Source organism: Pseudorca crassidens, chromosome 20, assembly GCF_039906515.1.
Source record: "Pseudorca crassidens isolate mPseCra1 chromosome 20, mPseCra1.hap1, whole genome shotgun sequence".
Taxonomy (NCBI): domain Eukaryota; kingdom Metazoa; phylum Chordata; class Mammalia; order Artiodactyla; family Delphinidae; genus Pseudorca; species Pseudorca crassidens.
The window spans coordinates 49,692,398-49,715,337 of record NC_090315.1 but is presented as its reverse complement, the minus strand read 5'-3'; the positions used below and the strand labels follow the sequence as shown (position 1 = coordinate 49,715,337).

General features: G+C 46.0%; 1 protein-coding gene and 1 long non-coding RNA gene across 8 annotated transcripts in view; one reads left to right on the top strand and one right to left on the bottom strand.

The window, feature by feature from the left end:
* Positions 1 to 7,919, top strand: part of PDPR (pyruvate dehydrogenase phosphatase regulatory subunit) — a 38,886-nt gene extending 30,967 nt beyond the window's left edge. For 3 of the 5 annotated variants that reach the window (XM_067719941.1, XM_067719940.1, XM_067719942.1), the window contains 2 exons: positions 1,832 to 2,014; positions 3,079 to 7,919. In XM_067719941.1, coding sequence (XP_067576042.1) covers positions 1,832 to 2,014; positions 3,079 to 3,483 — 588 coding nt within the window. In that variant the 3' untranslated portion in view covers positions 3,484 to 7,919. The remainder of the gene's footprint in view (positions 1 to 1,831; positions 2,015 to 3,078) is intronic. The other 2 variants (XR_010939173.1, XR_010939174.1) reach the window with 2 other exon arrangements.
* Positions 1 to 22,940, bottom strand: part of LOC137215159 (uncharacterized) — a 98,822-nt gene that overhangs the window by 19,317 nt on the left and 56,565 nt on the right. Inside the window, exons 13-18 of one of the 3 annotated variants that reach the window (XR_010939177.1) lie at positions 18,615 to 18,807; positions 13,709 to 13,901; positions 8,804 to 8,996; positions 7,508 to 7,602; positions 5,735 to 5,898; positions 1,076 to 4,732 (exon numbers count right to left, since the gene is read on the bottom strand). This is a non-coding gene — a long non-coding RNA (uncharacterized lncRNA). Of the gene's footprint in view, positions 1 to 1,075; positions 4,733 to 5,734; positions 7,603 to 8,803; positions 8,997 to 13,708; positions 13,902 to 18,614; positions 18,808 to 22,940 lie in introns of those variants that run through there. The other 2 variants (XR_010939176.1, XR_010939175.1) reach the window with 2 other exon arrangements.

Here is a 22,940-nt window from a genome sequence, read left to right as displayed (position 1 = left end):
TTTGCCTGTACTGAAGTGCCATATGGTCATTCAGGTGTTACCACCTGCTCCTGGGTCATTAATCAGCCAAGCCCATCAGGAGGGAGAAGCCCTGTTTTCTACCCAATTTTCCTGGGCTGGTCCCATTTTTATGGTTTTCTGTGAGTCCAAGAGGTAATCTGTGCACTGCTTGGGTTCTTTTCAAGCTGGCTTTTGTCAAGAAGCTTATACTTGTCTCTGAGGAGCTGCCTTCCAAAGCATGGTGGCAGATAGTAGATTGGTTTGTTCACACTCAATCCCTGGCATCTGGTGAGAAAATGAGTAAGTAGTGGGGACCCACTTTTCGCTTTGCTCTTCTCTAGCCCAAGACTACTCACCTGCTTTAAACCTTTGTCTTCTTAATTCAAGTACGGAGCATTCAGCTTGAGACACTGAACCCGCCCGAGATACAGCTCATTCTTACTCTCGTTTCCCAGCCAGTCTCCAATGCTCTCCTCCACCCACCTTTGCTATTTGCAGTGTTTCACTTACACACATACCACAGGCTATGTTGTACCCAATAGCTCAGACTCCCTTTTCCACATCTAAAGTTGCCTTGATCACAGCAGTCTGCTTAGCCAGTGCCTGTTCGGCTGCAGTAGTGCAGTTTATAGAGCAACATACATTGCCAGGATAAAGAACTGCGATACCAATGAAGCAGATTTTTGTTTTTGACTTTTCCGTTTTATTGAGATATAATTTACATACATCATTGTATAAGATTAAGGTGGACAGGATAATGGATTGACTTACATAGACTGTGAAATGATTACCACAGTGTTAAGTTACTAGCATCCATCATCTCATATAGACACAATAAAAAGAAAAATTTTTTTCCTTGTGATGAGAAGAACTCTCAGGATTTACTCTTAATTTTCATGTTATCACACAGCAGTGTCACCTAGTCATCATGTTGTGCATTATATCCCTAGTACTTACCTTATAACTGGAAGTTTGTACCTTTTGACCACCTTCCTCCAATCCCCAACTGTAACCACAAATTGATCTCTTGGTCTGTGAGTTTAGTTGCTATTTTGGTTTTATTGTTGTTTAATAGTTGTTTTTAAGATTCCACATATAAGTGAGGTTATACAGTATCTGTCTTCCTCATTCCTCTGTCTTGTTTTCTGTTTTACTTTTGCAGTTTTTAAAGTAAACAGTGTAGTTTGTTGTTGGGCTTTAGACTTAACAGAGTATTTGAGTATTTGCTTTCAATTTGGAAAACTTTTGTTCATTTAAGTTATGTGATACTTAAACGTGTCTGGAACCAAGAACAAAAACAACATGAGAGACTGGATATTGTGGGACACGGGTAGGAGAACTCTGATTTTTGGGGTCCTCTGTGACTCACTCTAGGTCTCTTAAGATACGCCATAATCAGTGTGACAAATCAGAGTTGTGCGTGCATGTCTAGAGTTACGTGTAACACCAGTTTCACAGCATAGGCCATTGCATAAGGGAAGGACCAAGTTCAGGGAACTGGCACAAAAAAACAAAGCCAAAGCCAGTGGAGGATGCATGGCTGTTGGAGAGGCAGTTACGAGACTGGTCGTTTACTGAGTGGTAAGAGAGCTTCTGTGAGTTATTATTTAATAAGTGCTATATACTGAGATCCTAGACATTTTAGAGAAGTAAAAAGATAAAGGTGCTGCTTTCGTGGAGCTTAAGCCTGGGCTGCAGCACTTTGGTTCCTGAGGATTGTAGACAACCTTCTCCCTTGTCCAGGTAACAGTGTCAGCCGTCAGGCACTGCCAGACAGATTCCGTGTTTAATTCTGGTCTGCTGGTTACTGACCTTTTGTCTCTCCCTCTAGTACGCCCTGCACGTATACAACGAAGTGATGAGTGTTGGACAGAAATATGGAATCCGGAATGCTGGGTATTATGCTCTTCGTAGTCTCCGAATTGAAAAGTTTTTTGCCTTCTGGGGTCAGGATTTAAACACCCTCACCACACCCCTGGAATGCGGACGAGAGTCTCGGGTGAAGTTAGACAAGGTATTGTACCTATGCACACTCCACTCTGCCCTCAGCTTCCTGAGCAGGGAGCCTGCATGAGAACAGGAAGAGCTGAGGTGGGAGCAAAAGTGTATAGGTGTTGAGACCTCCAAATGTATCTATGGGATAAAACACTTAATATGGAAACATCATAAATAGACAACACTTGCTTGGGGCACTTTGTTCTCTTTTAGACTGAGTGCTTTCTGGGCAGTTTTTCTGAGTTGATTGTGGTAATTCATTAATATGCCACATGTACAAATGAGTCACTTTACATTCAACTGCCTAATTTATTCGTAATCACCATTCAAGAGGATGAAAAGGCTCTTTCCCACCTCTGAGCCCACCCAGTCCCACTGCCAGCTTGACCAGAAGCAGCAGTGTCCTGCCTCTCCTTGTAGAGAGCTTCCATGCAGTGCAAACAGATGAGTAATTTCCCCTCACCACGTTCTTAACCTTGGTGGTTGGATACTGTATACTTGGTATATTGCACCTTGCCTTTTTCACTTAAAATATCTTAACAGTCATTCCCTATCAGTATAGTAGATCTCTGATGTTCTTTTTGAGCAATTAGGTAAGTATTTTTCTCTGATATAAAAGTAAAGAATACTCGATTTGGAAAATAGGGAAAAACATAAAGAATATTTTTTCAGCGACACGCATTAAGAGTTTATTTTATCCTGCTCTTTTTTGGACATATGCATATATGTAAACATTTATGCATAGAATACGGATATATATGCAGGGACTGCTGGTTGAGATTATATAAAAACATTGTTTTTTTACAATAATTCTAGCAAGCATTTTCAAGTGTTGATTTTTCTTCCTATTTTTGTTCTGTGTGGTCTTGTGATTGAAATGTGTTTATAAAATAGAAAAGAGAGTGATGCTTACCTGTGTTGTTACAAGAATTCTCTGCAGGTGTCTTTCATACTGTGAATGCAGTTTTCCGCATGGGGGAAGCACACGTTCTCCAGAGCTTGCAGGGGTGTGGTGGGGAGTGGGCAGCCCACTGCAGTGACACCGGGTCCCAAGCAGTGATGCGTCTCTGTGCTCTTTCCTAGGGGATGGATTTCATTGGGCGAGATGCCCTGCTGCAGCAGAAGCAGAACGGGGTGTACAAACGCTTCACTATGTTCATCCTGGACGACCACGACACAGACCTGGACCTCTGGCCTTGGTGGGGGGAGCCCATTTACCGAAACGGGCAGTACGTGGGCAAGACCACCAGCAGCGCATATGGTTACACCCTGGAGCGCCACGTGTGCCTGGGCTTCGTGCACAATTTTTCCGAGGACACCGGAGAAGAGCAGGTGGTGACAGCAGATTTCATCAACCGGGGAGAATATGAGATTGACATTGCAGGACACCGGTTCCAGGCCAAGGCCAAGCTCTACCCGGTCACCTCCCTCTTCACCCATAAGCGCCGAAAGGATGACGTGGAGCTCAGTGACTTGCACGGGAAGTAATGCCAGGCAGTCCCGCCACCTTCCCACCTTCTAGTCATCTTAGGAGCTCCTCTTCCTGATCCCATCCCTCTTCTTGATTTAACCTTTGCCTCCCACCTCTTATCTCCTTGATATAATTTTTTTTCCCCTTGATATAATTTTAAGCGTTTAAAACTTTTCCTTTGCACCCTCTCTTTGTCCCTCCATCTTCTCCTCCCTCCTTCTGCAGTTTCCCATCTCCTGATACTCACTCTGGGCTGGTCATCCCTCCCCCCATCTCAGGTTCCTGTGGGGACAGGAAGGCAGGACAGAGGCAGACTCCACTTGTGGAAGTGGGTTACAGTGACAGCCTCACTTAATGCTGGGTCTTGAAGCAAGGGAGGCTTGTGGTGTGCAGGCCTCAGGGTAAGAGTCCCTCTCTGTGGGGCTAAATTTTCTCGAGTAACCTGTGAATTCTGGCTAGCTGCTGTCTGTGTGATACAGCCGTGTGGAATAGCTTATGCCTTTTAGCCAGGCAGGTCCTTCTCCCATCCCTTTGTGCTGTGGGTCGGCACCCTGATACCTCTAGCAGGAGGATGACCATCTACCTCGCTGATGAGAGGCATCATGTGGGCGTTACCTGGGGTTAGCACAGATTAGTTCATCCTGGGCCTCCCTACTGACCCAGTTATCAGACTGTGACCCAGTTATCAGACTGTTGGGCTAGGGCCACCTGCCTATAATTTTCTTCATCTCTTGCTAATCTCTATTATGAGAGGGGTTGTGGTTTATTTAACCTACTAAACAAATAAGCCACAGTGTTTGAAAGGGAAAGACCATGTTGCCTTTAGTGTTGCTTTTCCTAGCTGAAAGGGTCTAACCTCAAACTAAGCTCCAGCGATGCTGAGTTTTCTATGAAACAGTGCTGCTTTTCTTTCAGCTACTCACAGTTCAGTCAGCCCACCTTGATGTTCCTCTTCTCCGAGCACATGTGACTTTCAGTTCAGCCACATGTGTCCCTTCCACAGGAGGCCCACTGGCTCAGTGCACGCTCTCTCCCTTAGGGCGGGGGAGGCAGGACAAGCATCCTGGCTGAGTAACTAAACCTTGTGGCCACACTGAGTTGAAGAAAGCTACTGGGACCCCAGGGTTGCTTCCCCCGCACAAAAGACAGATCCACACAGAGATGACCCACTTGGGTCCCTTGAGAGTTCCCAGTGTGGAGAGCGTATGTTACCTGAGCCCAAGGTCTGCTTTCCGTCTTCTTTTTCCAGACATCTCTCCACATTTTCTGGAATAGAAGGTAACTTTGGGTAAGAGCGCCCTGCGCACTTTTAAGCAGTGTCTCTATTTTCTAAGGGTGGAACTTGGATCGCACAGACTGTGGTATCCATCCCCACACTTAATTTCCCCTTGCAAACAAATGGCTGCTAGAGATTTTAATTAACCATAGCCTTTGTTATCTTGGTATCTTGCATGCATTAGGTCTGATAGGTCTGTAAGTATATTAGAGACAATCCTTTCATTTTATTAGAGCAGCTTACAATTCTCAGGTGTCTGCCTGCTCTGGCATTTCTCTGGGATTTCTGTTTACCCACTTGATCACTGACTTTACTGTCCACGTTCTTACGAGGTCTTCATTGATTTAACGAGGGAGTATGTGATTAGAATTCTGTCGGGGGGCCTTGGTATTTTGGTGCAAATGTGAATTTAACTAGCTGAGAGATACTGCTTCTAGGCAAAGAGGAGAGGTGCTGCCCAGCTGGAGAGCAGTGAACAGCAGCTGTGAAACTTGGGAGAGCAGGAAACTGGCACCAGACAATGCAGGTGTTACCAGCAGGGAGCCGACTGACCCAAGAAGATGGAAACAGATGTAGAACTAAAGGTATCCCATGCATACCACTGCAAAGTCGTCTTTATAAATGGAAAGTTATTTGGGATTGAATCCAAAAGAAAATCTAGATTTATGCATAAATCACATCTTGTCCATAAATAGGGGTCACACTTCTAAGACTGACAAGATGTTAAGATTCTGGGGGGAAATCACTTGTTTATTGAGTACCCTGAAACTTACATATTTATCTTCCAGCACTTTACAATTCATCTTTCAAGTCTCCTTTGGTTCATTCAAATATAGGCAATATGAATCTGGTAGGTTTCTCTATTTGGTCCTAAAGGGAAGGGGGTGACTCTTTCCTGCCTCAAGCATAGTTGACAATCAAAACATCTTCATTTCTGTGTCATCCCCGATGGGCACCGGGACCGCATGTGTTTGCTTTCTGTGACAACTCACCTCTCCCTGGAGGTTGCAGGGATTGTTCAAGGAGTAGCTGGACTCGTTTTAGGTGGTTGGTACTTTTTTCTTCTCTCTGAAATGATGTTATCACCACTTGTGCTGTCTTGGGAGAGGGGCTCCACAATCTTCTCAGCATATGCAATTGAACAATCATTTTGCACCTAGAAACACAAAGTGTGTTGGCTTCAAACAGATGGAGAATCAAGGTTGCAAGTCTCCTGTGAGCCTTCTCCTCTCTTGAGATAAGCCCCTAGCTACTTGTGCCACATGTAAATCCCATGGTCATGTGACTGACATTGAAGATTTCTTGTCTGTGATAAAAGCTCTAATTCAGAAAGTTTTTAGAGCAAAAGGGGACAGACAAGACCTACCTGCTTGGATAGCACAATGTGATGTCCTTTAACTTGTGTTTTGGTCACGTAGCACTGCATGGGCAGGACAAGCTCCAGGAGAGAAAACTGAACAGTTCCCACTACATTCTAGTGCTTTTCTGAGAAGTCCCTGTACCCCCAAATGCAAGAGATGCCATTTAGCCCAGTGATTAACCCCAGTCTCAACTTTGGCCCCAAAGTTCCCATTTCTGCACCAAGTCACTTGTTTGATTCTTATCAGGAGGTGTGCTGTCCCTGGATTCTACGTCCTTGTACAGAGTTTTAGCTGTATCTCTTCTTTCCTAGGCTGTTGTTTCCAAGAAAGTAACTCAACATGAAACTAACTCTTCAGCTTTCTCCTTTATCCTGCCTTTGCATGCATTTGCGACATTAACCCCTCCCCACTGCCACCATGTATGTGGCAGGAATGATAGGAGCTTCCTAAAGTGATTTTGCTTCACTGGAGGGATGACCCCTCCGCCTTGATTTCTGCCTCTGTAAAACAACTGCATTGGCTGGCTTTCAGGCATTACAAGTTCCTTTTTATATCTTTGTTGCCTCTTGGCCAGTGTAGGCAGCAAGGATCTAAGTATCTTTAGTATCTAAGATAGAGATTTGGTCAACAGTGCTCAATCCTGAAGTATAACCTACTGTGTTCATTTTCTTTCTGTACACACACCCCCCATCCCTCACAAACTTTGATATAAGCAGCATTTTATCAACAGGAGGTAGAGAAAAGTTTCTCATGAGTAAGGAATTTTCATCTGGCACATGTCATGTGCAGGCACATGGACTCAGGAGCAGCACAGTTGAGTGGAAGAGACGGCAGATGAAGTAACAGGCAGTAGCCGCGTCCTGCAGTGAGTCGTGAGGGAGCTAGGGAGCCACGTATCGGAGCCGCTCCCCACACCCACCGCCACCGCCCTCCACATTAAGGTGCTCCGTTAGTTGTAAGGCTCCTTCACTGTCATCACGGGGCTGGCATATGCAGTCCCTTACCATGACAAATACACTATTTTTCAAGAGGACTGAGTATTTTTGTATGTCTTTGCCTTCTCTATCCATTAAACACCAGAGTTCCTTGTGTATGATTCGTGACTTCTCTGAGCAGAACCCTTGGGGAATTACACGTTTCTTCATGGGCCATTTTTCTCATGATATTTAGATACACCTATTTTCATCCTTTGCAGACTTTCTACCTTCTCATTTTTCTGTCTCTCAAGGACAGAAATTTTAAGAAGTGGAGAGGATACTTTTAGCATCTGTTTCTATGGATCTATGCCAGATTTCCTTTGCACACCAAGAACTGGAGCTTGGGGCACCTCTTTCCTCCAAGCCAGGTTCTATAGTGCCTTACACTCCAGAGTGTCACATGGTGGGTGGAGACGAAAAAAAGTACCTTCAACAGATGGGTGTAGGGTCGAAAGCTTCTGCAGCTCGTTTCAGTGAAGGGTCTTCCAGCAGCACAGCTAACATTTTACTCTCTGGTCAACTCTTGGGATGTAAGAAAATGCCATTGTAATTACTGTAAAGGCTACAACTCGTTCTTTGCATTTGTAAACGTGCACTTCAACTCAGCCCTTTTCTATCCCATGTGTAGCATCAGCATGTGGTCCTGAAGACGTGCGAGGCACCTGAGTAAATGGGATGTTTCTCACGAGCCCTGGTGATGACAGGCACACAGGGTGACAGAGCATTTCTGCCCTCTGCGAATGTGGTATTAACGTTGTGCACTGTATTTCTATCAAGTCAGATTTCAATTTTATTTTATGTTACTAAGTTTGTAAATGAATAAATGGACATTTTCACTACTCTTGCTGTGTCTGCCTGAGAAATGTCCTGCATCTGTGGTAACCAGATATGTTTTTGCCATCACTAAGAATAAACGTTGTACATAAAACCATTTGTACCTGTTCCCAAAGTGTACAAGAGAATTTGAAAACAGGTAAATAAGATCCCTTCCCTCCATGCAATGGGCAGCATGGCTGTGGGGGAAAAGCCCCATTCCTCCTCCTGAAGTCCCTATCACTGTCACTGGACTTGACATCCTGCCTTACACTTGACTTAGTAGTAAGAACCTGGTACTTGACTCATCACTCAAGTATTGGGTTGGCCAAAAAGTTCATTCGGGTCTTTCTGTAAGATGTTATGTAACATGAGCCCATGTCTGTGTGGAAAATGAGCTGTGTGTGTATTTTTGCTTACAGCAGTAGAAGAGAAAAACAGAAGCAGCCAGTGCTCCTTTACTATACTTAGCTTCCATCCAGAAATTTAGTCACTGGACTTCTATTCTCTTTACCCAACTGTTCTGTGAGTCACCACATCTGGGAATCCATAGGTAGGCTAACATGTCTAACAAAAATTTCATCATCTTATCGTCCAAACCTGCTCTTTCTATTTCCAGTTTCATGAATGAGCAACATTTGTTATGACTGAAGTAGTACAGAAGAACATCCCACTGGCTCCAAGGCTAACTCCAAAAGAGGAGTTCCAAAAACATTCTGTACAGTGACGTGTCTGGAACACGGGGAGTGCCTCCCATGGCAAGTACTTTCAAGGGGACGACTCTCTCATGACATGTGTCTTCCTCTTCTTATGAACATACTGGATTAGGTATGTCACAAACCCTATGAACCAGAAGTAATTCCAGAAAGGAAGAAGCCTCGCAAGCCGAACCTGAGTGCGAAAGACTTACCTTCCAGCTCCTCCACCAAACGAAAGGCCAGCAGAGTTCATTCCCGCCAGGACGAAGTAGCCCCGCACTGAAGGGGACTCGCCCATGATGCACCTCATGTCCGGGGTGAAGGTCTCGGGGCAATTCACCAACTTCATGATCTCCACAGTCTCCAGTTCTGGCATCCTACGCAGCAGGGAACTCAACAGGGGCTCTGAGCAACAAAAACAGACCCAAACACAGTCGTCAGCTTTAGGGGATTCAAAACTCCCTACCCCTTACACTCTTCTATTCCCTCTCCTTTCGGAAAACGTCTTGTGGAGGTTTTCTAAGATGAGCCAACTGGGCCATCTATCAGAAGCAGAAGCCTTGGGGAAGTATGGGGCATTCCTACAGAGTTCTTGGCATAAAGATGGAGAAAAAAGATACTCTTTAGAAAGGAAAGGAGCTCTGGAAAAGCAAATACTGTATGTGGCCCCAAAATAAAATCTTAAAGTGATCAGTGGTAGTAAAAGAGCTCTTAAATGGCCCCCAAGGAGATTTGCAGCAATTTCACCTTAGGAAATCCTTGCCTTTTACTGCATAAGACAGAGTCTCAGCTTGTTTTAAAATAAGGCCAACACCAGGGAATAATCCAGTGGAACAGTGGCAATAGATGAAGCCAGACTGAAGCTGGCTGGTGGGTACATGGGTTCTTTATACATTCTCTCCACGTTTAAAAGATTGAAATTTCCCAGAAATTAAGTCCAAGTAGAAAGAGGAAAACTCTTCATTATAGACCCTTTCATATATTTTGAATTTGGAATGTGACTGTCTTAACTATTCAATAAATAAAATTATGTTAAAATTGAATAAAAGACTGTATTAACACAATTCTGCTTTCTAAAAAATGTCTTCAGGACTTCCCTGGTGGCGCAGTGGTTAAGAATCTGCCTACCAATGCAGGGGACACGGGTTTGAGCACCGGTCTGGGAAGATCCATACGCCGCAGAGCAACTGAGCCCGTGCACCACAACTACTGAGCCTGCCTGCCACAACTGCTGAAGCCTGTGCACCTAAGAGCCCGTGCTCCGCAACAAGAGAAGCCACTGCAATGAGAAGCCCGCGCACCACAACAGAGTAGCTAGCCCCCGCTTGCCGCAACTTAGAGAAAGCCCGTGCGCAGCAACGAAGACCCAATGCAGCCAAAACTAAATTAACAAAAAAAAAACTCCTTAAAAAATAAACAAGTAAAACAATAAAAGGACCTATGGGAGACCTTTTCTTACTACTGACATTCTACTGGATGAAGAAGTGAACCAGGCCCTGAGATACATTATTAATCTAGGACAAGTTCAAAAGACAATCCTGAACTATACCCACAGGGCACTGCAAGCTCCCACTAAAAATACAGAGGAAGGAGCTGTTCCTTCACAAATCCCAGGGACCAAGTTCTTCTTAAAACCTGGAACGGGGTCCCCCGAAGACCAACTATTGCCAAAATGGAAGGGCCCCTATAAAGTAATCTGAACCACTCCCACTGCTGTCAAAGTGCAAGGGAAATCTAGTTGGGTACATTTTTCCAGACTAAAGCTTTTACCTCCAGAAACCCCGCAGGTTACAACAGAAGAGCAATACACCTGTAAGCCAGTGGAAGGTCTGAGATACCTATTCAAAAGACAGGCACCATCGACAGATAAGTAAAATGATGTAGTGGGTTGGACTCCTGTTTGCCATTCTTGCTATTGTACTCAGCGGATCATACGTGAACATCTTGTTAGAAATGCTGTAGAGCTTTATACGCTTAATCATCAACATAATAGTCTGCTGTCCCCTAACTGTTTAAGTACTAACAACAGTTATGTGCTTCAAGGGCTATCCGGTCTTAACAGCTGTGAGACAGACATTCAGGTCTGCACCCCCGGAAGGGTTTGTTTTCCTCTGCGGACACCCAAACCATCATATGTTACGGAATTATCGACAGACCCTGTCTTTTCCAACCAAGCCATAGCGTATAAATGCACTGACAATGTTCACTTCATAGGACAGTGTGCTATAAGGACTACAGGGTTAAGAGGGATTTTTATCTGTAACAGAACCAGTCAGGCTCACCACCAAACCCAGAAAGCACTAGGAATGATCTTTTTTCTCTATATATGTTTGTTTGTTTGGCTACGCGGAGTCTTAGTTGTGGCACACAGGATCTTTAGTTGAGAAACGCAGGATCTTTTAGTTGCGGCATGCGTGTGGGATCTAGTTCCCTGACCAGGGATCGAACCCAGGCCCCCTGCATTGGAAGCACAGAGTCTTAACCACTGGACCACCAGGGAAGTCCCCTAGGAATGATCTTAGCAAGGGCAGAGCTGGCCACAGGACTGGCAGCTCCATGGGGAGGCTTTACCTATCATGAAGCAACACTGAGATCAGACAGCTTGGTTATATGATGGAACAGACAAGACAAGCCTTAATGGGACTTAAGACCTCTCGTTTCTTTGGCGAATTTAGTTCTTGACAGTCGTCTAGCTCTTGATAACCTTCTGGAAGAACAAGGTGGAGTCTGTGCGATAATACTTCCTACTGCACCTGAATTAGTGTGATAGGACAGGTGGAAGTTAACATTAAGGAAATATATGCCCAGGCAGACTGGCTTCATAATTTTAGAAGCGGCAATATCGCCTCCACTGCCTGGTCAACAGTTAAGGAAGCCCTCCTAAAGTTACGCTGGTTCCTTCCCTTTCTAGGCCCTTTAGTGGCTACTGGTGTTCTTCTTTTTGGCCCTTGTTTGTTTAGCCTTCTGGGCAAGTTTGTGTCTTCTAGCTTCTAAGAGTTTCAAGTAAGGCTCATGAGGGCTCAAGGAATTCAACCCATTCCAGCAGAGGGTGGCCCAGGTCCCTACAGGTCCTTGGAACAGTCAGAGAGGGACTTCTACACCTCTAGGGTAAGCTAGGGTCTGCAGCCCCTGTCTGGCAGGAAGACGTTCCAGAAGATGAGACCCTTGGCCCTTTACCCCTTAAGAATAAAAGGTGTAGAATCCCTCAGGGGATAATGAGACAGACTAGGACCTGGGACCCTTTGCTGCAGTGCTTACACCTGAACAAATGAAATACAAACAAAATACAAAGAAACTATAAGGGACTAAAAATAACTATATGCATGCATGCACAGCTGGGGGAAATTATAGACAAGATACAAAAAGACCAAAAAAAAAGCCAACTGCCACTTGTGAAGAGCTGGGAGCAAAAGCAGGAGTCAGGAGCAAAAGCAGGGTCCTGTGCATGCCCCCTGCACTCACCACCACCAGGGGGGCGGGGGCAGACCACCCAAGCCACCCCTCTGGCCTGACTCCTGGACCCGCCCCTGCCCTCACCCCACATAAGGAACCAGCTCGCTGCCGGCCTCCTCGGAGCAATCAAGGGAAACTGTTACTTGTTTTCACTCCCGCCTGCTGCAGCAGGAGCCCAATAAAGCCCTGCCTGAATTTTCTGTCTGGCCTCTTATCAATTTCTATGGATTAAGGAGGCCAAGATCCCTGGTTGGTAACACTTCACTAATGTTCTCTCCACCCTCTGTCTTAATGGAAATGCAGCTCTCCTGAGGGAACTGTCACTGTCACACAGCCAGCCCTGTTCCACTGACCTCACCATCAAGAGGCACAGTCGGCATCCTCCTTGCTTCTGAACCATTACCACTCAGTCACACTTGGGAAAGACCCTGTTCCTTTGTGCCTTCAGGTAGCAGGCACCCCTACTTGGCTCCGGGCTACTTCCTATTAAGCCACAGGCACAGCTCTCTCTACATCCAGGTTCTGAACCCATAACATGGCTCTCCTCCAACCTTTAACACCACCTCCTCTCTTCCTTCATCAAAGGAGATAACCTGTCTCATCTTGTTCCCCAAAACACCACCTGTATACCTCCCTGCATCAGCAAACCATCCCTGCCTTCCTTCACAGGGTCAGAAATTAATCCCTTACAACGGCCTGGATCCCCCTTCCTGCCCCCTTGCCCTGAACCGAGCTCCATCAGCTGTCCTCCCTCTTTCACATACCCTCACATTTACCTCCTTCTCCTCGGCATTTAGATGTGCTCAAGTACCCCCTCCCCCCGCCCAGGCGATTTCAGAAATAAAACAAAGCTCCAAAACACTCAATTAGCAATTTTTAATTTTTAAAATTCTAAATTATAAAATGATGGTCTTTGCGAAACATCAAAAACAGAAGGAAGATTTCCCTCCACTCAAAGGTCACCAATACCAGTATCTATTATATTTTCCCAGAATGTTATTATTGCAGCAATGAGCTGCCCTGATGTTTGCCACCACCTTTGTCTTGAGTCCTTCTTTTTTTTTTTTTTTTTTTTTGCGGTACGCGGGCCTCTCACTGTTGTGGCCTCTCCCGTTGCGGAGCACAGGCTCTGGACGCGCAGGCTCAGCGGCCATGGCTCACGGGCCCAGCCGCTCCGTGGCATGTGGGATCTTCCCGGACAGGGGCACGAACCCGTGTCCCCTGCATCTGCAGGCGGACTCTCAACCACTGTGCCACCAGGGAAGCCCCCTCGCTTAATTTTTATAAGTACCAAATTTGAAAATAAAAACCTGTGTCATCAGCATGATCTTCTACTTCACTCACCACACTTGGCTATTTCCAAACTCAAATACATATTCAAAGGACCAACATTTGTTATGACTGAAGTAGTACAGAAGAACATCCCACTGGCTCCAAGGCTAACTCCAAAAGAGGAGTTCCAAAAACATTCTGTACAGTGACGTGTCTGGAACACGGGGAGTGCCTCCCATGGCAAGTACTTTCAAGGGGACGACTCTCTCATGACATGTGTCTTCCTCTTCTTATGAACATACTGGATTAGGTATGTCACAAACCCTATGAACCAGAAGTAATTCCAGAAAGGAAGAAGCCTCGCAAGCCGAACCTGAGTGCGAAAGACTTACCTTCCAGCTCCTCCACCAAACGAAAGGCCAGCAGAGTTCATTCCCGCCAGGACGAAGTAGCCCCGCACTGAAGGGGACTCGCCCATGATGCACCTCATGTCCGGGGTGAAGGTCTCGGGGCAATTCACCAACTTCATGATCTCCACAGTCTCCAGTTCTGGCATCCTACGCAGCAGGGAACTCAACAGGGGCTCTGAGCAACAAAAACAGACCCAAACACAGTCGTCAGCTTTAGGGGATTCAAAACTCCCTACCCCTTACACTCTTCTATTCCCTCTCCTTTCGGAAAACGTCTTGTGGAGGTTTTCTAAGATGAGCCAACTGGGCCATCTATCAGAAGCAGAAGCCTTGGGGAAGTATGGGGCATTCCTACAGAGTTCTTGGCATAAAGATGGAGAAAAAAGATACTCTTTAGAAAGGAAAGGAGCTCTGGAAAAGCAAATACTGTATGTGGCCCCAAAATAAAATCTTAAAGTGATCAGTGGTAGTAAAAGAGCTCTTAAATGGCCCCCAAGGAGATTTGCAGCAATTTCACCTTAGGAAATCCTTGCCTTTTACTGCATAAGACAGAGTCTCAGCTTGTTTTAAAATAAGGCCAACACCAGGGAATAATCCAGTGGAACAGTGGCAATAGATGAAGCCAGACTGAAGCTGGCTGGTGGGTACATGGGTTCTTTATACATTCTCTCCACGTTTAAAAGATTGAAATTTCCCAGAAATTAAGTCCAAGTAGAAAGAGGAAAACTCTTCATTATAGACCCTTTCATATATTTTGAATTTGGAATGTGACTGTCTTAACTATTCAATAAATAAAATTATGTTAAAATTGAATAAAAGACTGTATTAACACAATTCTGCTTTCTAAAAAATGTCTTCAGGACTTCCCTGGTGGCGCAGTGGTTAAGAATCTGCCTACCAATGCAGGGGACACGGGTTTGAGCACCGGTCTGGGAAGATCCATACGCCGCAGAGCAACTGAGCCCGTGCACCACAACTACTGAGCCCGCCTGCCACAACTGCTGAAGCCTGTGCACCTAAGAGCCCGTGCTCCGCAACAAGAGAAGCCACTGCAATGAGAAGCCCGCGCACCACAACAGAGTAGCTAGCCCCCGCTTGCCGCAACTTAGAGAAAGCCCGTGCGCAGCAACGAAGACCCAATGCAGCCAAAACTAAATTAACAAAAAAAAAAACTCCTTAAAAAATAAACAAGTAAAACAATAAAAGGACCTATGGGAGACCTTTTCTTACTACTGACATTCTACTGGATGAAGAAGTGAACCAGGCCCTGAGATACATTATTAATCTAGGACAAGTTCAAAAGACAATCCTGAACTATACCCACAAGGCACTGCAAGCTCCCACTAAAAATACAGAGGAAGGAGCTGTTCCTTCACAAATCCCAGGGACCAAGTTCTTCTTAAAACCTGGAACGGGGTCCCCCGAAGACCAACTATTGCCAAAATGGAAGGGACCCTATAAAGTAATCTGAACCACTCCCACTGCTGTCAAAGTGCAAGGGATATCTAGTTGGGTACATTTTTCCAGACTAAAGCTTTTACCTCCAGAAACCCCGCAGGTTACAACAGAAGAGCAATACACCTGTAAGCCAGTGGAAGGTCTGAGATACCTATTCAAAAGACAGGCACCATCGACAGATAAGTAAAATGATGTAGTGGGTTGGACTCCTGTTTGCCATTCTTGCTATTGTACTCAGCGGATCATACGTGAACATCTTGTTAGAAATGCTGTAGAGCTTTATACGCTTAATCATCAACATAATAGTCTGCTGTCCCCTAACTGTTTAAGTACTAACAACAGTTATGTGCTTCAAGGGCTATCCGGTCTTAACAGCTGTGAGACAGACATTCAGGTCTGCACCCCCGGAAGGGTTTGTTTTCCTCTGCGGACACCCAAACCATCATATGTTACGGAATTATCGACAGACCCTGTCTTTTCCAACCAAGCCATAGCGTATAAATGCACTGACAATGTTCACTTCATAGGACAGTGTGCTATAAGGACTACAGGGTTAAGAGGGATTTTTATCTGTAACAGAACCAGTCAGGCTCACCACCAAACCCAGAAAGCACTAGGAATGATCTTTTTTCTCTATATATGTTTGTTTGTTTGGCTACGCGGAGTCTTAGTTGTGGCACACAGGATCTTTAGTTGAGAAACGCAGGATCTTTTAGTTGCGGCATGCGTGTGGGATCTAGTTCCCTGACCAGGGATCGAACCCAGGCCCCCTGCATTGGAAGCACAGAGTCTTAACCACTGGACCACCAGGGAAGTCCCCTAGGAATGATCTTAGCAAGGGCAGAGCTGGCCACAGGACTGGCAGCTCCATGGGGAGGCTTTACCTATCATGAAGCAACACTGAGATCAGACAGCTTGGTTATATGATGGAACAGACAAGACAAGCCTTAATGGGACTTAAGACCTCTCGTTTCTTTGGCAAATTTAGTTCTTGACAGTCGTCTAGCTCTTGATAACCTTCTGGAAGAACAAGGTGGAGTCTGTGCGATAATACTTCCTACTGCACCTGAATTAGTGTGATAGGACAGGTGGAAGTTAACATTAAGGAAATATATGCCCAGGCAGACTGGCTTCATAATTTTAGAAGCGGCAATATCGCCTCCACTGCCTGGTCAACAGTTAAGGAAGCCCTCCTAAAGTTACGCTGGTTCCTTCCCTTTCTAGGCCCTTTAGTGGCTACTGGTGTTCTTCTTTTTGGCCCTTGTTTGTTTAGCCTTCTGGGCAAGTTTGTGTCTTCTAGCTTCTAAGAGTTTCAAGTAAGACTCATGAGGGCTCAAGGAATTCAACCCATTCCAGCAGAGGGTGGCCCAGGTCCCTACAGGTCCTTGGAACAGTCAGAGAGGGACTTCTACACCTCTAGGGTAAGCTAGGGTCTGCAGCCCCTGTCTGGCAGGAAGACGTTCCAGAAGATGAGACCCTTGGCCCTTTACCCCTTAAGAATAAAAGGTGTAGAATCCCTCAGGGGATAATGAGACAGACTAGGACCTGGGACCCTTTGCTGCAGTGCTTACACCTGAACAAATGAAATACAAACAAAATACAAAGAAACTATAAGGGACTAAAAATAACTATATGCATGCATGCACAGCTGGGGGAAATTATAGACAAGATACAAAAAGACCAAAAAAAAAGCCAACTGCCACTTGTGAAGAGCTGGGAGCAAAAGCAGGAGTCAGGAGCAAAAGCAGGGTCCTGTGCATGCCCCCTGCACTCACCACCACCAGGGGGGCGGGGGCAGACCACCCAAGCCACCCCTCTGGCCTGACTCCTGGACCCGCCCCTGCCCTCACCCCACATAAGGAACCAGCTCGCTGCCGGCCTCCTCGGAGCAATCAAGGGAAACTGTTACTTGTTTTCACTCCCGCCTGCTGCAGCAGGAGCCCAATAAAGCCCTGCCTGAATTTTCTGTCTGGCCTCTTATCAATTTCTATGGATTAAGGAGGCCAAGATCCCTGGTTGGTAACACTTCACTAATGTTCTCTCCACCCTCTGTCTTAATGGAAATGCAGCTCTCCTGAGGGAACTGTCACTGTCACACAGCCAGCCCTGTTCCACTGACCTCACCATCAAGAGGCACAGTCGGCATCCTCCTTGCTTCTGAACCATTACCACTCAGTCACACTTGGGAAAGACCCTGTTCCTTTGTGCCTTCAGGTAGCAGGCACCCCTACTTGGCTCCGGGCTACTTCCTATTAAGCCACAGGCACAGCTCTCTCTACATCCAGGTTCTGAACCCATAACATGGCTCTCCTCCAACCTTTAACACCACCTCCTCTCTTCCTTCATCAAAGGAGATAACCTGTCTCATCTTGTTCCCCAAAACACCACCTGTATACCTCCCTGCATCAGCAAACCATCCCTGCCTTCCTTCACAGGGTCAGAAATTAATCCCTTACAACGGCCTGGATCCCCCTTCCTGCCCCCTTCCCCTGAACCGAGCTCCATCAGCTGTCCTCCCTCTTTCACATACCCTCACATTTACCTCCTTCTCCTCGGCATTTAGATGTGCTCAAGTACCCCCTCCCCCCGCCCAGGCGATTTCAGAAATAAAACAAAGCTCCAAAACACTCAATTAGCAATTTTTAATTTTTAAAATTCTAAATTATAAAATGATGGTCTTTGCGAAACATCAAAAACAGAAGGAAGATTTCCCTCCACTCAAAGGTCACCAATACCAGTATCTATTATATTTTCCCAGAATGTTATTATTGCAGCAATGAGCTGCCCTGATGTTTGCCACCACCTTTGTCTTGAGTCCTTCTTTTTTTTTTTTTTTTTTTTTGCGGTACGCGGGCCTCTCACTGTTGTGGCCTCTCCCGTTGCGGAGCACAGGCTCTGGACGCGCAGGCTCAGCGGCCATGGCTCACGGGCCCAGCCGCTCCGTGGCATGTGGGATCTTCCCGGACAGGGGCACGAACCCGTGTCCCCTGCATCTGCAGGCGGACTCTCAACCACTGTGCCACCAGGGAAGCCCCCTCGCTTAATTTTTATAAGTACCAAATTTGAAAATAAAAACCTGTGTCATCAGCATGATCTTCTACTTCACTCACCACACTTGGCTATTTCCAAACTCAAATACATATTCAAAGGACCAACATTTGTTATGACTGAAGTAGTACAGAAGAACATCCCACTGGCTCCAAGGCTAACTCCAAAAGAGGAGTTCCAAAAACATTCTGTACAGTGACGTGTCTGGAACACGGGGAGTGCCTCCCATGGCAAGTACTTTCAAGGGGACGACTCTCTCATGACATGTGTCTTCCTCTTCTTATGAACATACTGGATTAGGTATGTCACAAACCCTATGAACCAGAAGTAATTCCAGAAAGGAAGAAGCCTCGCAAGCCGAACCTGAGTGCGAAAGACTTACCTTCCAGCTCCTCCACCAAACGAAAGGCCAGCAGAGTTCATTCCCGCCAGGACGAAGTAGCCCCGCACTGAAGGGGACTCGCCCATGATGCACCTCATGTCCGGGGTGAAGGTCTCGGGGCAATTCACCAACTTCATGATCTCCACAGTCTCCAGTTCTGGCATCCTACGCAGCAGGGAACTCAACAGGGGCTCTGAGCAACAAAAACAGACCCAAACACAGTCGTCAGCTTTAGGGGATTCAAAACTCCCTACCCCTTACACTCTTCTATTCCCTCTCCTTTCGGAAAACGTCTTGTGGAGGTTTTCTAAGATGAGCCAACTGGGCCATCTATCAGAAGCAGAAGCCTTGGGGAAGTATGGGGCATTCCTACAGAGTTCTTGGCATAAAGATGGAGAAAAAAGATACTCTTTAGAAAGGAAAGGAGCTCTGGAAAAGCAAATACTGTATGTGGCCCCAAAATAAAATCTTAAAGTGATCAGTGGTAGTAAAAGAGCTCTTAAATGGCCCCCAAGGAGATTTGCAGCAATTTCACCTTAGGAAATCCTTGCCTTTTACTGCATAAGACAGAGTCTCAGCTTGTTTTAAAATAAGGCCAACACCAGGGAATAATCCAGTGGAACAGTGGCAAGAGATGAAGCCAGACTGAAGCTGGCTGGTGGGTACATGGGTTCTTTATACATTCTCTCCACGTTTAAAAGATTGAAATTTCCCAGAAATTAAGTCCAAGTAGAAAGAGGAAAACTCTTCATTATAGACCCTTTCATATATTTTGAATTTGGAATGTGACTGTCTTAACTATTCAATAAATAAAATTATGTTAAAATTGAATAAAAGACTGTATTAACACAATTCTGCTTTCTAAAAAATGTCTTCAGGACTTCCCTGGTGGCGCAGTGGTTAAGAATCTGCCTACCAATGCAGGGGACACGGGTTTGAGCACCGGTCTGGGAAGATCCATACGCCGCAGAGCAACTGAGCCCGTGCACCACAACTACTGAGCCCGCCTGCCACAACTGCTGAAGCCTGTGCACCTAAGAGCCCGTGCTCCGCAACAAGAGAAGCCACTGCAATGAGAAGCCCGCGCACCACAACAGAGTAGCTAGCCCCCGCTTGCCGCAACTTAGAGAAAGCCCGTGCGCAGCAACGAAGACCCAATGCAGCCAAAACTAAATTAACAAAAAAAAAAACTCCTTAAAAAATAAACAAGTAAAACAATAAAAGGACCTATGGGAGACCTTTTCTTACTACTGACATTCTACTGGATGAAGAAGTGAACCAGGCCCTGAGATACATTATTAATCTAGGACAAGTTCAAAAGACAATCCTGAACTATACCCACAAGGCACTGCAAGCTCCCACTAAAAATACAGAGGAAGGAGCTGTTCCTTCACAAATCCCAGGGACCAAGTTCTTCTTAAAACCTGGAACGGGGTCCCCCGAAGACCAACTATTGCCAAAATGGAAGGGCCCCTATAAAGTAATCTGAACCACTCCCACTGCTGTCAAAGTGCAAGGGATATCTAGTTGGGTACATTTTTCCAGACTAAAGCTTTTACCTCCAGAAACCCCGCAGGTTACAACAGAAGAGCAATACACCTGTAAGCCAGTGGAAGGTCTGAGATACCTATTCAAAAGACAGGCACCATCGACAGATAAGTAAAATGATGTAGTGGGTTGGACTCCTGTTTGCCATTCTTGCTATTGTACTCAGCGGATCATACGTGAACATCTTGTTAGAAATGCTGTAGAGCTTTATACGCTTAATCATCAACATAATAGTCTGCTGTCCCCTAACTGTTTAAGTACTAACAACAGTTATGTGCTTCAAGGGCTATCCGGTCTTAACAGCTGTGAGACAGACATTCAGGTCTGCACCCCCGGAAGGGTTTGTTTTCCTCTGCGGACACCCAAACCATCATATGTTACGGAATTATCGACAGACCCTGTCTTTTCCAACCAAGCCATAGCGTATAAATGCACTGACAATGTTCACTTCATAGGACAGTGTGCTATAAGGACTACAGGGTTAAGAGGGATTTTTATCTGTAACAGAACCAGTCAGGCTCACCACCAAACCCAGAAAGCACTAGGAATGATCTTTTTTCTCTATATATGTTTGTTTGTTTGGCTACGCGGAGTCTTAGTTGTGGCACACAGGATCTTTAGTTGAGAAACGCAGGATCTTTTAGTTGCGGCATGCGTGTGGGATCTAGTTCCCTGACCAGGGATCGAACCCAGGCCCCCTGCATTGGAAGCACAGAGTCTTAACCACTGGACCACCAGGGAAGTCCCCTAGGAATGATCTTAGCAAGGGCAGAGCTGGCCACAGGACTGGCAGCTCCATGGGGAGGCTTTACCTATCATGAAGCAACACTGAGATCAGACAGCTTGGTTATATGATGGAACAGACAAGACAAGCCTTAATGGGACTTAAGACCTCTCGTTTCTTTGGCGAATTTAGTTCTTGACAGTCGTCTAGCTCTTGATAACCTTCTGGAAGAACAAGGTGGAGTCTGTGCGATAATACTTCCTACTGCACCTGAATTAGTGTGATAGGACAGGTGGAAGTTAACATTAAGGAAATATATGCCCAGGCAGACTGGCTTCATAATTTTAGAAGCGGCAATATCGCCTCCACTGCCTGGTCAACAGTTAAGGAAGCCCTCCTAAAGTTACGCTGGTTCCTTCCCTTTCTAGGCCCTTTAGTGGCTACTGGTGTTCTTCTTTTTGGCCCTTGTTTGTTTAGCCTTCTGGGCAAGTTTGTGTCTTCTAGCTTCTAAGAGTTTCAAGTAAGGCTCATGAGGGCTCAAGGAATTCAACCCATTCCAGCAGAGGGTGGCCCAGGTCCCTACAGGTCCTTGGAACAGTCAGAGAGGGACTTCTACACCTCTAGGGTAAGCTAGGGTCTGCAGCCCCTGTCTGGCAGGAAGACGTTCCAGAAGATGAGACCCTTGGCCCTTTACCCCTTAAGAATAAAAGGTGTAGAATCCCTCAGGGGATAATGAGACAGACTAGGACCTGGGACCCTTTGCTGCAGTGCTTACACCTGAACAAATGAAATACAAACAAAATACAAAGAAACTATAAGGGACTAAAAATAACTATATGCATGCATGCACAGCTGGGGGAAATTATAGACAAGATACAAAAAGACCAAAAAAAAAGCCAACTGCCACTTGTGAAGAGCTGGGAGCAAAAGCAGGAGTCAGGAGCAAAAGCAGGGTCCTGTGCATGCCCCCTGCACTCACCACCACCAGGGGGGCGGGGGCAGACCACCCAAGCCACCCCTCTGGCCTGACTCCTGGACCCGCCCCTGCCCTCACCCCACATAAGGAACCAGCTCGCTGCCGGCCTCCTCGGAGCAATCAAGGGAAACTGTTACTTGTTTTCACTCCCGCCTGCTGCAGCAGGAGCCCAATAAAGCCCTGCCTGAATTTTCTGTCTGGCCTCTTATCAATTTCTATGGATTAAGGAGGCCAAGATCCCTGGTTGGTAACACTTCACTAATGTTCTCTCCACCCTCTGTCTTAATGGAAATGCAGCTCTCCTGAGGGAACTGTCACTGTCACACAGCCAGCCCTGTTCCACTGACCTCACCATCAAGAGGCACAGTCGGCATCCTCCTTGCTTCTGAACCATTACCACTCAGTCACACTTGGGAAAGACCCTGTTCCTTTGTGCCTTCAGGTAGCAGGCACCCCTACTTGGCTCCGGGCTACTTCCTATTAAGCCACAGGCACAGCTCTCTCTACATCCAGGTTCTGAACCCATAACATGGCTCTCCTCCAACCTTTAACACCACCTCCTCTCTTCCTTCATCAAAGGAGATAACCTGTCTCATCTTGTTCCCCAAAACACCACCTGTATACCTCCCTGCATCAGCAAACCATCCCTGCCTTCCTTCACAGGGTCAGAAATTAATCCCTTACAACGGCCTGGATCCCCCTTCCTGCCCCCTTCCCCTGAACCGAGCTCCATCAGCTGTCCTCCCTCTTTCACATACCCTCACATTTACCTCCTTCTCCTCGGCATTTAGATGTGCTCAAGTACCCCCTCCCCCCGCCCAGGCGATTTCAGAAATAAAACAAAGCTCCAAAACACTCAATTAGCAATTTTTAATTTTTAAAATTCTAAATTATAAAATGATGGTCTTTGCGAAACATCAAAAACAGAAGGAAGATTTCCCTCCACTCAAAGGTCACCAATACCAGTATCTATTATATTTTCCCAGAATGTTATTATTGCAGCAATGAGCTGCCCTGATGTTTGCCACCACCTTTGTCTTGAGTCCTTCTTTTTTTTTTTTTTTTTTTTTGCGGTACG